The sequence below is a fragment of the Somniosus microcephalus genome, chromosome 8 (assembly GCF_052327205.1).
Source record: "Somniosus microcephalus isolate GS21.2 chromosome 8, FLI_Smic_1.0, whole genome shotgun sequence".
Classification (NCBI taxonomy): domain Eukaryota; kingdom Metazoa; phylum Chordata; class Chondrichthyes; order Squaliformes; family Somniosidae; genus Somniosus; species Somniosus microcephalus.
This window is the reverse complement of record NC_140994.1, coordinates 57,773,502-57,794,475: the sequence shown is the minus strand read 5'-3', so window position 1 is coordinate 57,794,475 and position 20,974 is coordinate 57,773,502. Positions and strand designations below refer to the sequence as shown.

Sequence of the window (20,974 nt, the reverse complement as noted above, 5' to 3'; positions counted from 1 at the left end):
GGGCTGCGTGCGTCTCAGAAACTTATGTCCGCCAAGTTCGTCTGGCCTGGACTCCACAAGGATGAGAGAGACTGGACCAACACATGCGTGCCGTGTCAGCGCGCTAAGGTCCAGCAGCACATAAGGCGCCATTGGAGTGTTTCCCGGTGCCCGAGAGGCGTTTCGACCACGTCCACGTCGATCTGGTAGGCCCCTTGCCGCCGTCGCACGGTTTTACACACCTGCTCACGATCGTCGACCGCACCACCAGATGGCCCGAGGTGGTTCCCCTCGCCTCCACCACCACGACCGACGTCGCGCGAGCATTCGTCTCAACATGGGTGGCCCGGTTGATGCGCCATCAATTACTCAAAAGACTGAGGTTAAGCGAGTAACAACCAGGCTTTTATTAACTAAAGAATGAAGGTCTAGTCTCGAGTGGTCGACCCGTCCAGAATACTAAGGGACTGGGAGGTAGTCACTTGTATACCTGGAATAGTGGGAGGAGTCAGCCGAGGCATGTCCAGACCTGTACCTAGTGGAATACACATACACATACAGACAGGTATAACAGTGGTTTACCACACCGGTTCGGCGTGCCGACTGACATATCCTCGGACAGAGGCCCCCAGTTCACCTCCCACTTGTGGAATGCCATCATCGCCGGCCTCGGCACCAAGTTGCACAGGACAACAGCCTACCACCCGCAGGCCAACGGGCTCTGCGAGCGCTTTCATCGTTCTTTGAAAGCCTCCCTCCGCGCCAGCCTGGTCGACACCAGCTGGATCGACAAACTACCCTGGGTTCTCCTGGGATTGCGTACCGCGCCCAAAGAGGACCTCCGCGCCTCTGCGGCCGAGATGGTCTATGGCCAACCGCTCAGAGTACCAGGCGACTTCCTCCCCCTGACAACGGAGCCGTGGTCGGCCGCCAGACAGCTTTCCCTGCACCAGGACGCGGCCCAGCAATTCCGTCCAGTGCCCACTTCGCAACATGGCCCGCAGCCGTCCTACGTGCCTCGAGACTTACGACATGCGGAGTTCGTCTTCGTGCGCTGGGACGCGCACAGAGGCCCGCTGCAGGCACCATACACCGGCCCCTTCCCAGTATTGGAGACGGGGGACAAAGCTTTTCTTATCGATGTCGGCAGGAAGCCGGACCTTATTTCAGTAGACCGCCTCAAACCGGCGCACCTGGACCTCAGCTTCCCATTTCGGCCGGCTCTTCCCCCACGGCGGGGTAGACCTCCCGCGTTGGCGGCGGCCCCACAAGAGAACCAAAACACGCCAGAACCTTACTTTCCGGCCGCCGCCCCACCTTCGCCGGCAGCCCGTCCAGCCAGCCCACCGGCAGACCAGCCGCCAGACCAGCCGACGAACCAACCGGCCGACCTCCCAGACAGCCCTCCTCACACGCCAGATGGCTACTACAGCCGCTACGGCCGCTTGGTCAAACCTCCGCAGAGACTGACTTTTACAGTTAACGAGGATTCTGGGGGGGCGTATGTGGCGTTGCCACATTGGGGAAACACTGTGTGTATGTAGATAAACCTGTATAATCCCCTTTTAACTGCTGTATTCCCCTCCCCCCGCAAGACAGTTGCAAGCTGAGAGGAATAAGGCACGTTCAGACTTGCCTGCTGCTGATAGAAGGAAAACCAATCAGGTTCCAGCAGGTGACCAATCCGTGAGTCATCACAGGTTCGCGGGCTTCACGAATGCAGTACTGTATTGTGAGAGTTGGAGTAAAGACCTTTTTCTTGTAGCTCGCTGTGTTGCCTATTTCTTTACGCGGGAGACCGTAGTCCCCCACAATGTAACATTATAATGTCAGCATGTATATGCCCCTGTAGTACGCCTTGGACATCATGACATTACTTGTTTCTGGCATCATGATCCAGTACCCTTAACTGGGAGGTCACTATTTTGGGGCTGGAACCTAGCGTGCTACTTCAGTCGTTAAAGGCTTAAAGTAGCAGCTTAAAAATTTACTTAGGTCAACATTGCTTGCAAGGTCTGCAAGAGAACCAAGAGCCCCAACATTTAATGAAGAAAGTGTAGAAGTCCTTTTTCATGAAGTCAGGCAGAGGAAGGGGGCATTCTTAGGCACATAGCAATATAGGCCCATATGGAGAGCAACAAAAACTCGTCAGTCACTGCTCCTCGGTCAAATGCAGATAAGAAAGAGGTAAAGAACCTGCATTTATATAACACTTTTCATGAGCTCAGGAGGAAATTAAAGAGCAGGACCTCAAAGGTAGTAATCTCTGGATTACTCCCAGTGCCACGCGCTAGGGAGTATAGGAATAGTAGAATAAGACAGGTTCACGTGTGGCTGGAGACATGGTGCAGGAGGGAGGACTTCAGATTCCTGGGGCATTGGGGCCAGGTCTAGGGCAGGAGGGAGCTGTTGAATGTGAACGGGTTACACCACAACAGAGCTGGGACCAATGTCCTCGCAGGAAGGATAACCAGTGCTGTGAGGGAGGGTTTAAACTAATTTGGCAGGGGAATGGGCACCAGGATGAAACAGTTGAGAGGAGAAACAAGGTGCACAGTGGACTGGGAGAGACAAATAGCACTAGAGTAAAGAATAGTTCAGAAATGGGAGGGATCAGACAGGGGGCAAATGCGAAGCAGTCTAAGATGGATTTGGAGTGCATGTGCGTAAATGTACGTAGTGTGGTAAATAAGGTTAGTTAGCTGTAGGCACAAGTCGCCACATGGGACTATGATATAATGGCAATAACAGTGACCTGGCTCAAAGAAGATTGGGAAGGATAAAAAGAAGGGGTGGCAGCATTGATCAAAGAAACTATTATGGCACTGGAGTGGGATGATGTAGTTGAGGGGTCAAAGATATAATCTATTTGGTTAGAATTAAGGAACAATAGAGGAGCTATTATGCTATTGGATGTATACTATAGGCCACCAAATAATAGGAAGGAGATAGAGGAGCACATTTACAGGCAAATTACAGAAAGATGCAAGAACTACAGAGTAGTGATAATTGGGAACTTCAATTATCCTAATATAGACTGGGTTAGTAACAGTATAAAGGACAAAGAGGGGGAGGAATAGCTGAAATGTGTGCAAGAAAACTTTCTTGATCAGTGTGTTTCCAGCCAAATGAGGAAGGAAGCAGTGATCGATCTAGTCTGGGGAATTAAGTGGGGCAAGTGGAGCATGTTTCAATGGGAAAGCATTTGGGAACAGTGATCATAATATCATCAGGTTTAGAATAGTTAGGACAAGGAACTATCCAATGTCAAAATACTTAACTGGAGGAGGGCTAACTTCAGTGAGTTGAAAAGGGATCTGGCCCAGGTGGATTGGAATCAAAAATTAGTAGGCAAAACAATAATTGAACAATGGTAGACCTTCAAATAGGAGATGGTTTGGGTACTGAGTAGTCACATTTCCATGAGGGGGAAAGGAAGGCCATCCAAAGTTAGAGCTCCTTGGATGACTTAAAGATATAGAGGTTAAAATGAGACAGAAAAAGGCTTATGGCAAATGTAAAGTTTATAATACAGTCGAGAACCAAGCTGAATATAGAAAATACAGAGGAGATCTGAAAAGGGGACGGGGGTGGCAAAGAGAGAGTATATGAAAATAAATTAGTGGCTAACATAAAATGGAACCCAAAAGTCTTTTATAAACACATAATTTGTAAAAAGGTAGTCAAAGGAAGGGCGGGGCCGATTATCAACCAAAAAAGGAGATATTCTTGTGCAGGCAGAGGGCATGTACACTGACAACACCCAGCTCTACCTCACCACCACCTCTCTCGACCCCTCCACTGTCTCTAACTTGTCACGCTGCTTAGCCGACATCCAGTACTGGATGAGCAGAAATTTGCTCCAACTAAATATTGAGAAGACCAAAGCCATTGTCTTCAGTCCCTGCCACAAACTTTAACCACTGACTCCATCCCTCTCCCTGGTGTTAGAAATCAGGGGTGTCCAAAATGTATATGGTTATGCGAATAAAATTGTGACGTGAATAATGCTGTATTTACATGATTGTATTAGAACTGGAGACAAAAGGTCTCTTCAGACTAGTATTAGAATAATTAGATAGATGCTTAGAATCTGCTTGTGTTTTGGTTCTCTGCAGACGTTATAGCATTCTGCAGTGTGACAATCATATGTAATCTTGTTTCCAAGCTAACTATCTGCTGTTTTCAAGTTGGGATTTGAAATTTGTTTATGTATCTCTAATTTGACCAACTAAGGCTCAATGCCTACGTTTCTTCTATCATTACTAATAACCATGTTACAATGCTAAGGTTGGAATTGGAGTTAGCTTAACAAAACTGCTTGTGAAGATAATTAAAACTTAATTAGTATAAAAGACATAGAATGAAAGGAATTTGAGGAGGTTAAGGTATCCATCTTAGGATGGGGTCATTTGCGAGATGAAAGTGAGATAACGACCGGCTGAAGTGGGACAGCTCTGGCTTGGGCCTCATGATTGAAAGGGGACAAGGCCAGGCCTAGTACCAATTGTATCAGGGAAGATAGGGACCAGGAAGATAAGACACGAATTCCAAAGATTAAAGAAAGATTAATTCAGAAAGATTAAACAATAAGACAAATTGGATGAGATCATGAGACACCTGCAGGGGAGGGCTTTCAACCAAAAATCGAGACAAAGAACTCCACGCCACATTGGGCACTGAGGTTTATGGGGAACCTCTATTGGTTAAATGGTCTTGTCAATAATTTGGCCTCAGGCCCACCCCTAAAAAGAGAATAAAAGTAACACCCTGAGGGTGTGCCCACATAGACGGTGGAGGGGAGAGCCAAGCAGAAGTTGGGCTGGTCGAACGCTCTTTCGAGAGTGATCCCATGCTCACCAACTCGGAGGTTCTAGACGAGAGGAAGAGAGGCCGCAAACTAGAGAGCTGTTCACGCACGCACACCGGCCGTCTGTCCGACTGGGACCGGTACTAACTGCTTGTCATGGTCGTATGTTTTTGCTGTATAACTAGCATGTTATATTCCATTTTAAACTCTGATTAAACACAATATACCCACCATATTGGTTTGCAGTTGATCCTGGTTATTTGAAAGACTAGAGATGAGCTACTGATTGGCTAATCTTTACACTGACCACTGTCTGAGGCTGAACCAGACCATTTGCAGCCTTGGTTTCCTGTTTGACCCCGATATGAGCTTCTGACCTCATATCCGCTCCATCACCAAGACCGCCTACTTCCACCACTGTAACATCGCCAGACTCCGCCCCTGCCTCAGCTCATCTGCTGCTGAAACTCTCATCCATGTCTTTGTTACTTCTAGACTTGATTATTCCAACACTCCAGCCTCCCATTTTCCACCCTCCATAAACTTGAGCACATCCAAAACTCTGCTGCCCTTATCCTAACTCACACCAAGTCCTGTTCACCCATCACCCCTGTGCGCGCTGACCTATATTGGCTCCCGGTCCTGCAATGCCTCAATTTTAAAATTCTCATCCTTGTTTTCAAATCCCTCCATGGCCTCACCCCTTCCTACTTCTGTAACCTCCTCCAGCCCTACAACCCTCCAAGATCTCTGCGCTCCTCTAATTCTGGCCTCTTGCGCATCCCCAATTTTAAGCTCTCCACCATTGGTGGCTGTGCTTTCAGCTGCCGAAGCACTAAGCTCTGGAATTCCCTGCCTAAACCTCTCTACCGCTCTTTCCTCCTTTAAGACACTCCTTAAAACCTACCTCTTTGACAAAGCTTTTGCTCACCTGTCCTAATAGCTCCTTATGTGGCTCAGTGTCAAATATTGCTTGATTACGCTTCTGTGAAGCGCCTTGGGATGTTTTACTACTTTAAAGGTGTTATATAAATGCAAGTTGTTGTTGTTGGTGGGGGGGGGGGCGTTGGTGATAGCGAGGGCCAGATCGCGTGGACTGGAAATCAGGTTTGCTTGGAGGGCCGGGGAGGAAGAAATACACTCAGAAAATTGATTTTACATTTCCAGCAATAGGATTTTTTCTGAGTTGTATCAATCTTTGGTTGAACTATCAATATTGGCTTGTTGTGAAAAGGTTTTGTGTGCCCATCAATGTAAAACGGGCAGTGTAATTCTGGAGAACAGAGCTGCATTCCGGTTGGTGTGGAGGTAATGTAGATAAATGACTAGATAATGTAAACCATGACAAGCTGGTTCATCTTTTCTAGAACAGTAGGACCAGAGGATACGACCTGGGCTTGAAGAGGGAGTAAATTCAAAACTAATCTGTGTAAAAAGTTACGTCAGTGAGCGAGTGGTCAATCTATGGAAAGGGCTCCCTCAGAAGATGCTGGAAGCAGAGAGTACGGATGCATTCATATGCAAATGAGATAGATTTACTTCAGAAAACAATATTTTGGGATACAGTGTATGAGTAACTTAAGACATGACATATGGTAATTGTGGTATGCTTCAGAGGAACAAGTGACTTTGGACTTATGGGCCTAGAAATTCAGTCGCGTTTGCGCCCACTTAGGGGCGAAAGAGTGGGTTGTGCCGGAAGTTTTTTAGTGCCCGAAATTAAGTTGGTCCCTAACAGCGGCGTTAGCCGGTAGCGCTGCGCCGGCACCGATGACGTCATCGGTGTGCGCAGCGCCCCGGTTCCAACGCGATTCCGTGCCGAAGGCCAAATTCAGTTGCGGCCGCCTCGCCCGCAAACAACGTTTGAAAAACGGGGCCTTGCAGCTCCGAGAGGCCGGCGCATAAAGGTGGAGGGGCGGCCGGCCGCTTTCTCGGCGGCCGCATGGCCGCACCTCCCTCCCCGGACTCCTGCACCACCCCCCCGCGGCATTGCTGTCTGACTCCCGCGAGCCCGGCACTTCTCCGTGGTGCCGGGCTCATTTGCCGGGGGAATCCAGCGGCGATCTCACGGCTGCAGGCAGCTCCTCCTTAAGAGAAGGAGGAGGCCTGCAGTACCCCAGCCTGCTGCACCGCATCGGGTGGCGCAGCGGCAGCTGGACGCCTGAAATAGACTTTCATCGCCCCAAGCGAGGCGGCCAAACCCTGCAATAGCGCCCGCCTCCGTCTTGGCCCGTCGCAACTGAATTTCAGGCGGGCGCTACGGGAATCCGGGCGAGTGCTAAATTTCGGGCGCTAAAGACCTGGCGGGGCCTTACTGAATTTCTAGGCCATAGTTCCCAAAGCTCTCCACCACTGGGGTTTTCTTCGCCTCATGTCTGGGTCTGTTGTAGACTAATTGATAGAGATTTATTGTCATGATTAGTCACCAACTCCATTATTACTGTATCATGTAACTATTAGGATGGTAGAAGGTGAACTAGATGAACCTTGGTCTTTTCGCATTTAGCAAATCCAATGTTCCTATAGAGGTAGCCCTCAAGAGGAGCAATGGGAATGGTAGACCCATCGTTTCAGCCTGTTCTTGCTCCACGGAACTTATCTCTTCCTATCTCGACTCTATCTTTTCTCCCCTTGTCCAGTCTCTTCCCACCTACATCCGCGACTCTTCTGACGCCCTCCGCCACTTTAACAGTTTCCTGGCCCCAACCGCCTCCTTTTCACCATGGACGTACAATCCCTAGACAACTCCACCCCCACCAGGATGGCCTGAGGGCGCTCCGCTTCTTCCTTGAACAGAGGCCCAACCAGTCCCCATCCACCACCACCCTCCTCCGCCTGGCTGAACTTGTTCTCACATTGAACAACTTCTCCTTTGACTCCACTCATTTCCTCCAAATTAAAGGTGTTGCTATGGGTACCCACATGGGTCCTAGCTATGCTTGCCTTTTTGTGGGATATGTGGAACATTCTTTGTTCCAGTCCTACTCGGGTCCCCTCCCTCACCTCTTTTTCCGGTACATTGATGACTGAATCGGTGCTGTTTCCTGCTCTCGCCCTGAACTTGACAATTTCATTCACGTTGCCTCCAATTTCCACTCTTCCCTCACCTTCACATGGTCCATCTCCGACTCTTCCCTTCCCTTCCTCGACTTCTCCGTCTCCATCTCTGGGGATAGGTTATTGACCAACATTCACTACAAGCCCACTGACTCCCACAGCTACGTGGACTACACTTCCTCCCACCCCGCTTCCTGTGAGGACTCTATTCCATTCTCCCAGTTTCTCCGTCTCCGCCGCATCTGCTCCGACAATGCCACCTTCCACACCAGTGCTTCCGACATGTCTTCGTTTTTCCGCAACCGAGGATTCCCCTCTACCGTGGTCGATACGGCCCTCGACCATGTCCGTTCTATCTCCCGCACTTCTGCTCTCACTCTTGCCCCTCCCTCCTGGAACCACGATAGGGTTCCCCCTGTCCTCACCTTTCACCCCACCAGCCTCCACATTCAACGGATCATCTTCCGCCGTTTCTGCCACCTCCAACGTGATCCCACCACCAAACGCATCTTCCCCTCCCCTTTCAGCATTCTGTAGGGACCGCTCCCTCCGAGACACCCTAGTCCACTCCTCTGCCACCCCCAGCACCCCTTCCCCTTCGCCCGCCACCTTCCCGTGCAAGTGCAGGAGATGCAACACCTGCCCTTATACCTCCCCCTTCCCACTGTCCAGGGCCCCAAACACCCCTTCCAGGTGAAACAGCGATTTACTTGTACTTCTTGCAATCTAGTGTACTGCATTTGCTGCTCATGATGTGGTCTCCTCTACATTGGGGAGACCAAACGCAGATTGGGTGACCGCTTTGCGGAACACCTCCGTTCAGTCCGTAAGGGTGACCCCGAGCTTCCGGTCGCCTGTCATTTCAATTCACCGCTGCATTCCCACTCAGACCTCACCGTCCGCGGCCTCTTGCATTGTTCCACGGAAGCTCAGTGTAAGCTCGAGAAACAGCACCTCATCTTCCGATTAGGCACTTTACAGCCTTCCGGACTCAATATCGAGTTCAACAATTTCAGATCATAACCTCGGCCCCTATTATATTTTTTATCCACACCTTTGGTTTGTACCTTTTCCTTTTTTTCTCTCCCACATGGCAGCTGTCTCTCATTCTGCCAGCGTATTTCACACTTCATCTAGAGCCATGTTTTGTCTCTTTACCTGTCCTATTACTATCTCATCTCCTCCTGAATATCTCTTAATGTCTCTTCACCTCTCAGACCTTCCCTTTTGTTCTTTCATCCCCTCCCCCATTTCCCAGCCCCCAAACTGGTCTTTTAATCTGTTTCATCTCCTGCTTTTTTCTCAGTTCTGAAGAAGGGCTTTGACCTGAAACGTTAACTCTGTTTCTCTCTCCACGGATGTTGCCTGGCCTGCTGAGTTTTTCCAGCGTTTTCTGTTGTTGTAACGGTATTACAATTGGCCTCAGCATCCTTAGGTTAGGGAGGGACTCCCATTAAAAACAGGATGTTAAATAAAAATAGAATCAGGCTCAGCTGCGTTGAATAGAATGCGACACTCATTATCAATGTTCACATATGAATAATGGTCACTGGGGTGAAATACTAGAGAGCATTCAGGGAACTGAAGTCAGCGAGCAGTTAATACCATTGGGAGAGGAGAAGCGGAGAGGAATTGGGGAGGGGAAATGGGTGAGACAATACAAAAAATACAATTTACTTTGTTATATTATCATAAAGCATTTATGAGGAGAATTCTAACAGTACCTGTTGTAGCAAGGTCAGTTGCTGGGCTATATGCTGTGGGCTGTAGTCAGCCAACATGAAAAGTCCTTTCTCATCAATTTTCTGGTAAGCGCCCAACAGTTCTGTTGCAAAGCTATTATAGCAAGGCTTTGGTAGTGCAGCTGCTATATTATAATACTTCTCCTGATGAGGGCTTGAAGGCTCAGTACCTTTACTAATCTTCCATTTAAAGCTCTATTTCAAAAATAAGAGATTGACAGAATGTAATGTGCAGCAATATTGCATAACATTTATAAGATACACCAATGAAACCCATTGTAATGGGGCAGTATTTTATTTTCAAAGATTCTTTCACCTCATTATTCTTTTATTTTACACAATACACCGAAATGAAAATAGAAAGAGTAGAATCTGAATACACAGTATAGTGAAGATGAAAACTGCTGATAAAATGGATACATAAATCATCTGTTGAATACTTATCAGGCAACAGTATAAATTTAATTTTACCTTATTCACATTCTCTACAGACCAATTGCTATTTAAGTATTTGGTGAGGACATCTTTTTAAACCAATCATATTAGTTTTTTTTTAAATTGAAGTATATAGAAATTACCAATGTTTTACAGAAATTGTAGGGTAGATTTTCCTTTCAAGGTCACTGCTGGGTACTCTTACAGGTGCAGTGTAAATGCGGTGAGTTCTGCCAGTATGTAAACTTACAGCACCTTATTCTAGAAAATCTTAGGGCAGCCCCTAGAACTCCCACACACCCCCTGGTCCACAACGGCCCCAGGCCCAGTTAGCATAGTTGGAGAAGCCCTGAAGCAGCCTAGATTTTCCTCTTTGCTGTGCCTTGGAACTGAATGTTTCCCGGGCAAAACAAAGGGGGATAGCAACCACTACATTTCTAATCTTTAGTTAAAAAAGCAGTGGCGTACCTTTCTAGAAGTATCTTCATCCAAAACTTTTTTGGACATTGAGTGAACTGATTGCGTGTCCTCTTCATTCTTCATGTCCTCTAAACTGAAGCTGAAATTAAGTAGTTTCTGAGCCACTTTCCCCTCGGAGAAGTTTTGAAGCAAATTAATTAAATATTGACCTCGGCTGTCATATGGAATAACCTTTTAAAAGAAAGATCACATTAAGCAAATGTAATACTCTGGGTTATTACTCTATTCTTCAATATTTCATATTGTATAATTATCCCCAATTTCGGTCTCTAATTGAACTCAGATTCAATCTTTGTGCAGTACAATCCATTAGTTAAGATTATTAAATGTATAAATTTGTAATAATGTGATTTGCACTGCTGTTTCCTTGCTCATGTTTTATCAATGATATTTTGCATATGCATAGCATTGTTCAAATGAAAGATATACAATAATAATTGTTAAGTTTATGAGAAAAAAAGACAATGGCCCCAAATTTGCAAAGGCCATGATCCTGGCACCTGTGCTGGGATTGCACCCAACGCCCTCCAACTCTGACCCCACCAGAATTTGAGAGAACGTTGTGGGGTGGGGGGGTGGGGGGGCAGGTGTGGAGGGGCACCTAATCCAAAAAGAGCCAGTGGGAGATCGTACCATGAGGGGTGCACTTCAGGCTCTCATCTTGCTCCACAGGCTGGCAACGCTGGCGGAACTTTCCTGTTCTGGGGGATATCAGGTCTCCCTCACCTGGAAAACAGTGGATTGAGGACCCAGTGGACCCTTGTGTCAGCTTTAAAAACAAAATAAAAGTCCCCCACCCCCAATCTTTGAGGATCCAGGACCAAAGCCTGCCCTGCACTTCCCCCTTGGTGAGGTTCACTTGCATCCTTTAGGAGGGCTCACACGGCATACTGGCTTCAGGACTTACATCTGAAGCCAAGGAAGCGGGAATTCCCAATGAAGCAACTCTCTGCCCTCAATCCCACCCCCTCTGTGTCAGCGGCCTTGCATGGGGCAAGGGAGACTACTAGCCCCCCATACAAGGCCACTGGTAACTTCAGTGCAAAGCCAGGACCCGGTACATCCAGGTCCCATTGGCTTTTGCAATCATTCTGCTGAACTCCTGTGCAATTTATATTGGGAGTCTGTCAGAACGGTTGAGCAATTTCGAGTCCATATCTTGCTGGTAGCAAATACTCAGGACACTCCACATTAAAGTTTCTACTTAAGTTGCTATGTCATGACTAGGAGAGAAGAGGGTTGCTTTAGTCTCTTAGGACTGGTCTTTTCATTATGCCTTCTCCTTCAATAACCAAAGCACAGAGGATTGTCTTAAAATAAAGGAATCATGCTTAATGTCTGGGAAGTAGGCATTGACCTGCATTATCTGTTGTTGATGGTCACTGACCACCTGCACCTTTGATCGAGTGGAACCTCATACAGTCCACAAATATCATGGTAATCTGTATAGGGGATTCTGTGGTGATATGGGTGCCATCAATAATGCTTTGGACATTAGGGATTCTTGCCATCTGTGTCCTCTGATGCTCCTGCCAGTTTTCCAGGAGAAACCTGCTGAAGGTTTTAGCCCCAGAGAGCAACACGTCAGTGATTTATGGACTGTGAATAGGCTGACCTCCTTTGAGATAGTTTGGAAGTAGCTGAAGGTATGGTGACCTTCACTAACATTGGTAGTGCCACCCTTGAGGTGAGTGTTGTCTATAGGTCAGATTTCAGCAGATGTGCCTGGGTCTGTACACTGGTGCAAACGAAATCTGCTGTGCTTCTATGTTTTGATCCTCTTCTTCCTCCTCCAAAAACTCAAACATAGAAGATATCACATGGCAATTCCCATATTCAGAATTTTAGATTGCAGCAATCAAAAATACAGCTTTAAATGCTCACCGACTGAATGGCCAGAATGTCACTTCCTTGATCGTCCATTTTATATGAGTGAGCTGAGTGCACAGCACAGTCATAGTGAGAAGATTGTGACAAGGATCAATTTGCAACTCATTAACAGAGTATTCAGCATTTAAATAAAGCGCTCATACATTTTGTGCAAGAACACTTTAGGCCAGTTACAAACGAGTGTGCTGCATGATCGAGACCGGATCAGCCAAAATGGATTCCCATCTGTTATCCTAGCCCTCAGCTGGAACTGATTCTGCCAGCTAGGATATCCATGCCATGTTATTACACTTTCTAGTTAAGTACCTACTATGCTAGCAGTAATAAACTTTAACTATCCCAATGCACAAATTCAGTGCAATAGTGTACAGAAGCCACTTCCTCTGAACAGCAATTTGACAGCATGCAATAAACAAGTGGCCTCTGTGCATTATATCACACCGGCAGTATTACAGCTCTGTAACCCTCCATTAGAACAACTATTACAGCTAAAACAAACAGTCATTTCTGTACACGATCACTCAATGTTTCAATATTATCATTCACTGTTACCCAGTCTCTCAGAAATGATCGTGCATATTGGTTAATGAATACCTTTAAGCACTAGCATAATTATATACATATAAGTCCAAAATAAAAACAGAACATGCTGGAAACGCTCAGCAGGCCAGGCAGCATCCGTGGAGATGTTTCAGGTCTGTGACCTTTCGTCAGAACTGGAAAAAGTTAGAGATGTAACAGATTTTAACCAGGTACAGGGGCAGGGAAAGGGGGAGGGGAGGAAAGAACAAAAGGGAGGGTCTGTGATAGGGTGGAAGGCAGGAGAGATTAAATGTTGCAAATGGGGATGGCAGAATCATCAACAGCTGCTGTCTGAATAAATAGGGGCAGAGGTTATGGTCTGAAATTGTTGAACTCAATGTTGAGTCCAGAAAGTTGTAAAGTGCCTAATTGAAAGATGAGGTGCTGTTCCTCGAGCTTACGTTGAGCTTCGTTGGAACAGTGTAGGAGGCCGAGAATGGAGAGGTCAGGGTGGGAGTGGAGTGGAGAATTAAAGTGATAGGCGACTGGAAGCTTGGGGTCACCTTTACGAACTGAACGGAGGTGTTCCGCAAAGTGGTTACCCAATCTGCGTTTGGTCTCCCCAATGTAGAGGAGACCGAATCGTGAGCAGCGAATACATCATACTAAATTGCAAGAAGTACAAGTACATCGCTGTTTCTCCTGGAAGGAGTGTTTGGGGCTCTGGACAGTGGGAAGGGAGGAGGTAAAAGGGCAGGTGTTGCATCTCCTGCGCTTGCACGGGAAGGTGCCATGGGGAGGGAAGGGGCTGTTGGGGGTGATTGAGGAGTGGACCAGGGTATCGCAGAGGCAACTGTAAGAATTCGCAATAATTTACAGTTCTGAAGATTAATTTTTTTGATTAAAGAATACCTGGGCGTTGTGCTTTTAAATTTCCAGGGATAAAAATGGCTGTCACACCACATGGCTGAAGACAAAGGACTTGGAAAGCAGCTTTCTGTGTCTGGAAGTAGGTTCAATGGAGCTGCCAATCAAAGGGGAGTCCCCAGCCCCCCCGCAGCAGGACAATCGATGCCTGTTTACAAAACATTCTACAATGTTGACTCTAAGATCGAGTGCTTGAAACTGCCAGCATGAACAAAGGAACTTTGTTTGCTAAGCACTCAAGACTGTCAATCAATTGTGGTTCCAGATGACCACAGGACAATGCTTTGTTTACAAAGCAATTGAATGCTATTAGCATTTGTTTGTATATCGAGTGGATACATCTAAACTGCAGAAGAGACTTTTGGATCTTGAATGGGAACCGTTTAAGAACTGAATGGGTTTAAATCACCTAGCATTCTGGACAATAGAGCAGTTGTATTTCCCTTCTGTTTCAGCCCAGGGAGCTCCGGAAGACACATTAACCCAGTCCAACCACTCTGAGATAGCCAATCACAGCTTTCTCTTGTGTATTGGACCCTTTGGGTGGGAATTTTGCACACAGCCCTTGCAAGGCAGAACGGCAGGGGGCTCACCAGGTATTTAAGATAGCTGCTGAGAAGCTATCTCTCTCTTTACTTCCTGGGACCAGAGGTGAGCAGGGTGTTCTGACTCCTCGGCAAGGCAACCTAGCAGGAGTTAGGGGGTGGTGATTTAAGGGTAATTGCTAAGATTGTTTAAGTAGCATTGGGCCCATTTTATCCCTCGTTTTCACCGTCTGCAACCCCCTGTTATATAGTTTTACTGTAATTACTGTGCTCGTGTGGTATAGTTTATTCTTTTGATTGTAGTTTATTTAGGTAATAAAACTTGATTTTTCTCTCATCCAAACCACTTGTCCATTTTAATATCATTAATTATAAGTTCCTCCACTCAGAACCGAAGGAGGGGTAGCGATTCGAAACCGCTGTTTGTAAATTGGTTTAGAGTGCAGCAACAAAAGGCTGCTGACCAGGTGAATTACCGTAAACCAGGTAAAAGGTTGGAATTGGTCAGAGCTCAGAGGCAAAGGCTGCTGGCCAGGTAAATTACCATAAACCAGTTAAAAGATGCCCCCCTTACACAACAGTCCCTTCGGAATGCTTGAAAGGGGAGGGGAAGATGTGTTTGATGGTGGGATCACGCTGGAGGTGGCGGAAATGGCGGAGGATTATCCGTTGAATGTGGAGGTTGGTGGGGTGAAAGGTGAGGACAAGGGGAACCCAATCGTGGTTCTGGGAGGGAGGGGAAGGGGTGAGAGCAGAAGTACGGGAAATGGAACAGACACGGTCAAGGGCCATGTCAACCATGGTAGAGGGGACATCTCGGTTGAGGAAAAAGGAAGACATATCAAAAGCACTAGTATGGAAGGTGGCATCATCAGAACAGATGCAGCAGAGATGGAGAAACTGGGAGAATGGAATAGAGTCCTTACAGGAAGCGGGATAGGAGGAAATGTAGTCCAGGTAGCTGTGGGAGTCAGTGGGCTTACAGTGGATGTTTGTCGATAGCCTATCCCAGAAATGGAGATGGAGAAGTCGAGGAAGGGAAGGAAAGCGTCAGAGCTGGACCATGTGAAGCTGAGGGAAGGGTGGAAATTGAAAGTAAAGTTAATGAAATTTTCTAGTTCAGGGCAAAAACAGGAAACGGCACTGATACAGTTATCAATGTACTGGAAAAAGAGGTGAGGGAGGACTGGAACAAAGAATGTTCCACATATCCCACAAAAAGGCAGGCATAGCTAGGGCCCATGCGGGGTCCCAAGGCAACACCTTTAATTTGGAAGAAGTGAGTGGAGTCAAAGGAGAAGCTGTTCAATGTGAGAACAAGTTCAGCCAGGCGGAGGAGGGTGGTGGTGGATGGGGACTGGTTGGGCCTCTGTTCAAGGAAGAAGCAGAGTGCCCTCAGGCCGTCCCGGTGGGGAATGGAAGTGTAGAGGGATTGGACGTCCATAGTGAAAAGGAGACGGTTGGGGCTAGGAAATTGTTAACGTGGCAGAGGGCGTCGGAAGAGTCGCGGATGTAGGTGGGAAGAGACTGGACAAGGGGAGAAAAAATAGAGTTGAGATAGGAGGAAATCAGTTCCATGGGGCAAGAACAGGCTGAAATGCAAGCTCTACTAGGGCAGCCTTTGTCCATAACCTCTGCCCCTATTTTTTCAGATGGCAGCTGCTGATGATTCTGCCATCCCCATTTGCAACATTTAATCTCACCTGCCTTCCACCCTATCACAGACCGTCCCTTTTGTTCAAGAACAGATTATCTGGTCATTATTACATTGCTCTTTGTGGCAGCTTGCTGTGTGCAAATTGGCTGCCGCGTTCCCCACACTACAACAGTGACTACACTTCAAAAGTACTTAATAGGCTGTAAAGCGCTTTGAGACTTCCGGTGGTCATGAAAGGCGCTATATAAATGCAAGTCTTTCTTTCTTCTTTCTTTCTTTCTTCCCCTCCCCCCTTTCCCTGCCCCTGGTTAAAATCTGTTACATCCCTAACTGTTTTCCAGTTCTGATGAAGAGTCACAGACCTGAAACGTTAACTCAGTTTCTCTCTCCATGGATGCTACCTGGCCTGCTGAGTGTTTCCAGCATTTTCTGTTTTTGTTTCAGATTCCAGCATCCGCAGTATTTTGCTATTGTAGGTTAAGAAATACCTTTGAGGAAATAAAAGTTTCTAGCTTGTGTAAAACTTCAACGTCCAGTGCAAAATCTACAGTGTAGCACTCTTCAATCCACGCCTGCAGTAGATCTAAACTTCGGTTGTACACCTTGATGCAGTCAACTGACCTTTTTTGGTTCACACTGGAATTGTAAAAATAATTTAGTTTACTTTTTCCCTATGTAAAAATGTTGGATTAAAATGAGCAATAGGGGTGTCATTACATGACTGCATTTACAATAGCCTACTGGGATGAGAACTAATTAAAGGTGTCAGTCAAGAATCATTCAATATATGTTTTATTGGGTGCTTGCCCCTGACTTGAATCACACACTGGATGCCAAGAGAGAGCTCTGCTGCAGGCTGATACATTTTGAATATTTTGAAGGCATATGCCGATTGTCAATTTTCTCACAATTTAAAGAAAAGGGATGTTTCAGTTTAGCTGGCCCAAGTCATTTCTAAAGTACTTTTAAAATCTGGCTTCATGCCACACTGGTGCTGCACACCATGTGATGTCAAGTCCAAACATGCAATATAACAGCAGTGTGGTATTAAGCCGACGGGGTACCACACAGTTCCATTTGGGAATCAGACCTGGACCCAGGTCCAGAGTTATACTGTCATTTTTGACATTGTTCTATTTTGCAGTGACACAGAAGGGACAGCACAGCTGCAACCTTAGATATGGACAAATTCCTCCGCTTTGATGTTTTGATCTTTTACTTGCGGCCTAGAATAGCCAGAGACATCATTTTGTAGCATTGTTTATAACATAGTTAAAAATATAAATAATGTAAAAATAAACAGCTTTTCTCCAAATCTCATTTCAAGATAGTGCAAACTCGCATTGAAAACATGAACCTCTGAATATTCTTCTCCCCACTGTTCCATCCAGCAGGTATTAATTAGCACATTCATATTATAGATTATTATAATTTAACTATCATGTAACAATCATTTTCTGAGCTATTTTGCAGACATGTTTAAATTTGAGACCAGCGTTAACAATAACCAGAATCATAGGATTACATAGGATATACGGCACAGAAATAGGCCATTTGGCCCAACCAGTCCATGTCGGTGTTTATGCTCCACTCGAGCCTCCTCCCATCTTTCCTCATCTAAATCTATCAGCATAACCCTCGATTCCCTTCTCCCTCATATGCTTATCTAGCCTCCCCTTAAATGCATCCATACTATTAGCTTCAACATTCCACATTCTCACCACTCTCTGGGTAAAGAAGTTTCTTCTGAATTCCCTATTTGATTTCTTGTTGACTATCTTATATTGATGGCCTTTAGTTATGCTCTTCCCCACAAGTGGAAACACTCTCTCTGTATCTACTCTATCAAAACCTTTCATAATTTTAATGACCTCTATTAGGTCACCACTCAGCCTTTTTTTAAGTGAAAAGAGACCCAGCCTATTCATCCTTTCCTGATAGGTATACCCTCGCATTTCTGGTATCATACTTGTAAATCTTCTCTGCACCCTCTCCAGTGCACTTATATCCTTTCTATAATATGGCGGCCAGAATTGTACACAGTACTCCAGGTGTGGTCTAACCAAGGTTCGATACAAGTTTAGCATAACTTCACTACTTTTCAATTCTATCCCTCTAGAAATAAACCCTAGTGCTTAGTTTGCTTTTTTATGGCCTTGTTAACCTGTGTCGCTACTTTTAGTGATTTGTGTATTTGTACTCCGAGATTCCTTTGCTCCTTTACCCCACCCAGACTCACACCCTCCAAGTAATAAATGACCTCCCTATTCTACCTACGAAAATGTAATACCTCTCATTTATCTGTGTTGAAATTCATTTGCCAATTATATGCCCATATCACATCACTTAATCTGATAATATTAGACACTTTCCAATAAAGACACAAATGGTAACATTAAACGGAGGAATCCTGAATTAGAAGGTATGCTGTAATTTATACAATACCTGCTATCAATGACACTGTTGAATCTATCTTTCAGAAACTGGAGGAATTCGCAGGGTGATGTGAAATAACGAAAGGTATAAAAGAACTGCTGAACATAGCCTTCTATTACTGCATTACTGTAAAAATAATAATGTCTGTTAATATACCCATGACATTAAGCAAAAGATAGCTTTAATTGTTTTAGCACACAGAGAAATCACATTGTTCAACTGTACAGTTGAAAAGTGCCTTTCCCACAAAAATGGGTATTTGCTGTCTCCTCCTGGCTAAAAGTAGAAGTTAAATCAAATCTTTCTGACCCTCCTTATATGCTTACATGTCATTCTTATTGAGCTATTGAGATTGTGGTCTGTAAAAAACACACTTGGAACCAATTTTCAACAATTTCCAGAATATAATTAGTTTATCAGTAAATGTGGATGGGATTAAAGCCAGTAGAAACTTCCATTGGGCTTTCTTACTTCAACCTCAGGTATTCTCCTACAAATAGATAACTCACACCAGGGGAAGGTTTCCTCTATGTGTCGCAAAACCGAAAATCTATTCTTTATCAAAGTTTTTACGATTTTGCTACGCATAGCGCACAAAGTCAATTTCTCTCATCAAAGCAATTTTCTTCTTAAACATGAAGAGTAGCAAAAATGTTACCATTGCACTTGCTGATGATAGAGCAGATAACAGCTCTGTGGACCTCAAATTGTAGACTATTATTCAGAAAGCTAGAGTAGAAAACATTGTAGATGGCCCAATTAGGTGCCATGGAGATAAAGAGTGGTATGGATCTACAATTCATCTCGAGATGAAGATTACACTAGACATCCTCAACAAAGTGGATAGTTCCTGTAACATAATTGCTGATTTTTGTCAAAATGTATAAGTGATTTTGTCTTAATAAACTTTGGATTGCTATAAAATTATGCCAGTGGAGACGACCTTGGAATCTGTTCACTCTTAAACAAGATTTAAATTATTTTGGTAGCTTTCCATCAATGTGACTTTTAAACTATTGGAGTGTGGATTTCTTTCTAAAAAGGCAACGCTGTGAGTGGACTGTGAATTTAAATTCAATCACCTCTCCCCTCCTCCACTCCCCAGCTATCGCATACACATACAAAATAATCTTGTGAACTGTAAGATTTTTTGATCACCCAATTATGTGGGCAGTCCCTCCCTTCTTCCTCCTTTCATCTAACGGCTGGAGAAAGCGGCACATATAGATGTCTTCCTGACCTTTAGCCTGTTCCGGTTTCCTTTAACAGCATCTCAGTCATGTGACATAGTTATTAGACCATGTAGTGGAATAAAAGTGACATCTTTAGTTGCTGAGCCACGGTTTGACCATGCTGAAGTTTAGTTGGAGTATCAAGTGAAAAGTCTTTTTAAATGGCCAACAATCACATTCAGCAATCTTTGAATAAATTGTGCTCCAATATGTTTCCAATTTACTACTGAACAATACTCACAGGCACCTGTAATCTTATCAATTAATATTTTTTATACAAAAACTGGGAGATTAGTTGCGTGTTCCTTGTTTTTCGAGGTATTCATTATTACATGAAGTCAAATAAAATAAACAGAAAATTTGTCAACATTGAATACTGTGCAGACTTCTAAAAGTAATTATTTTTAAATAGAAAGTTGAGTTGCCACGGTAAAATCAAGGTTATAAATATCATCGATGGGGTGAGATGAGGAAGTGGGGTAAGAGGCTGGTGTGGAGCATAAACCCCAGCATGGACCTGTTGGGCCGAATGGCCTGTTTCTGTGCTGTAAATACTATGTAATAATGGAGCAGTAAGTTCTGTTACTGGATGCACACATCACTGCTTAGAGATTGATCTACCTAAAGCTGCTCCCTTGCGTGACAACCTGTTATTGAAATGTTAATTTAATAAGCCCCACAATTCTGACTTGCACATACTAATCAAATGCAACCAGCAGACAAAGGGGAAAGGACCGTATCTAACCCACTGTTCCCCACATCTAGGCTCCATAAGTGAGTTTGCATTTGCAAAGTCAGATCTCAGTCTTTGTCCTACAGTGTGTTTATATCAGAAGGAACTGATTCAGATAGAAATGGTTCAGTTTGTTTTAGATGCCAGTACTCTGGAATCCACTCACTTACATTGCAGGATGGATTTTATAGCCCCAGCAGCAACAAATGTACATTTGCAACAAATGCAACAAAACCTCTGCATGCACAGTTCTGTAAAAGTCACAATCATGACTTTAATTTTTTGGTCGCGAACTATCCCTCCATAAAAGCTCACTATTGGTCTGCATAAGTGAGCTGAGCACCCAGCTCACATCTGGCGAGAAGTAATGGTGGCTCACTTCACCATCAACAGGCATTTATGACAGCATTGATGCCAGTACAGTTTGGGAAAGACCGTATCTTAAGATGACAGTGTGCTCCTCGGTTGGCTATTTTAACAAAGGCTAATGACAACAGCAGCATCACCTTCATCTCACTACATTACAGCA

At 45.2% G+C, this 20,974-nt stretch overlaps 1 protein-coding gene across 2 annotated transcripts in view; it reads right to left on the bottom strand.

Moving 5' to 3' along the window:
• Positions 1 to 20,974, bottom strand: part of kndc1 (kinase non-catalytic C-lobe domain containing 1) — a 328,087-nt gene that overhangs the window by 59,286 nt on the left and 247,827 nt on the right. The window contains exons 21-24 of one of the 2 annotated variants that reach the window (XM_085994745.1): positions 18,490 to 18,606; positions 16,533 to 16,680; positions 10,492 to 10,674; positions 9,571 to 9,783 (exon numbers count right to left, since the gene is read on the bottom strand). In XM_085994745.1, the coding sequence (XP_085850871.1) occupies positions 9,571 to 9,783; positions 10,492 to 10,674; positions 16,533 to 16,680; positions 18,490 to 18,606 (661 nt within the window). The remainder of the gene's footprint in view (positions 1 to 9,570; positions 9,784 to 10,491; positions 10,675 to 16,532; positions 16,681 to 18,489; positions 18,607 to 20,974) is intronic. The other variant, XM_085994746.1, reaches the window with a different exon arrangement.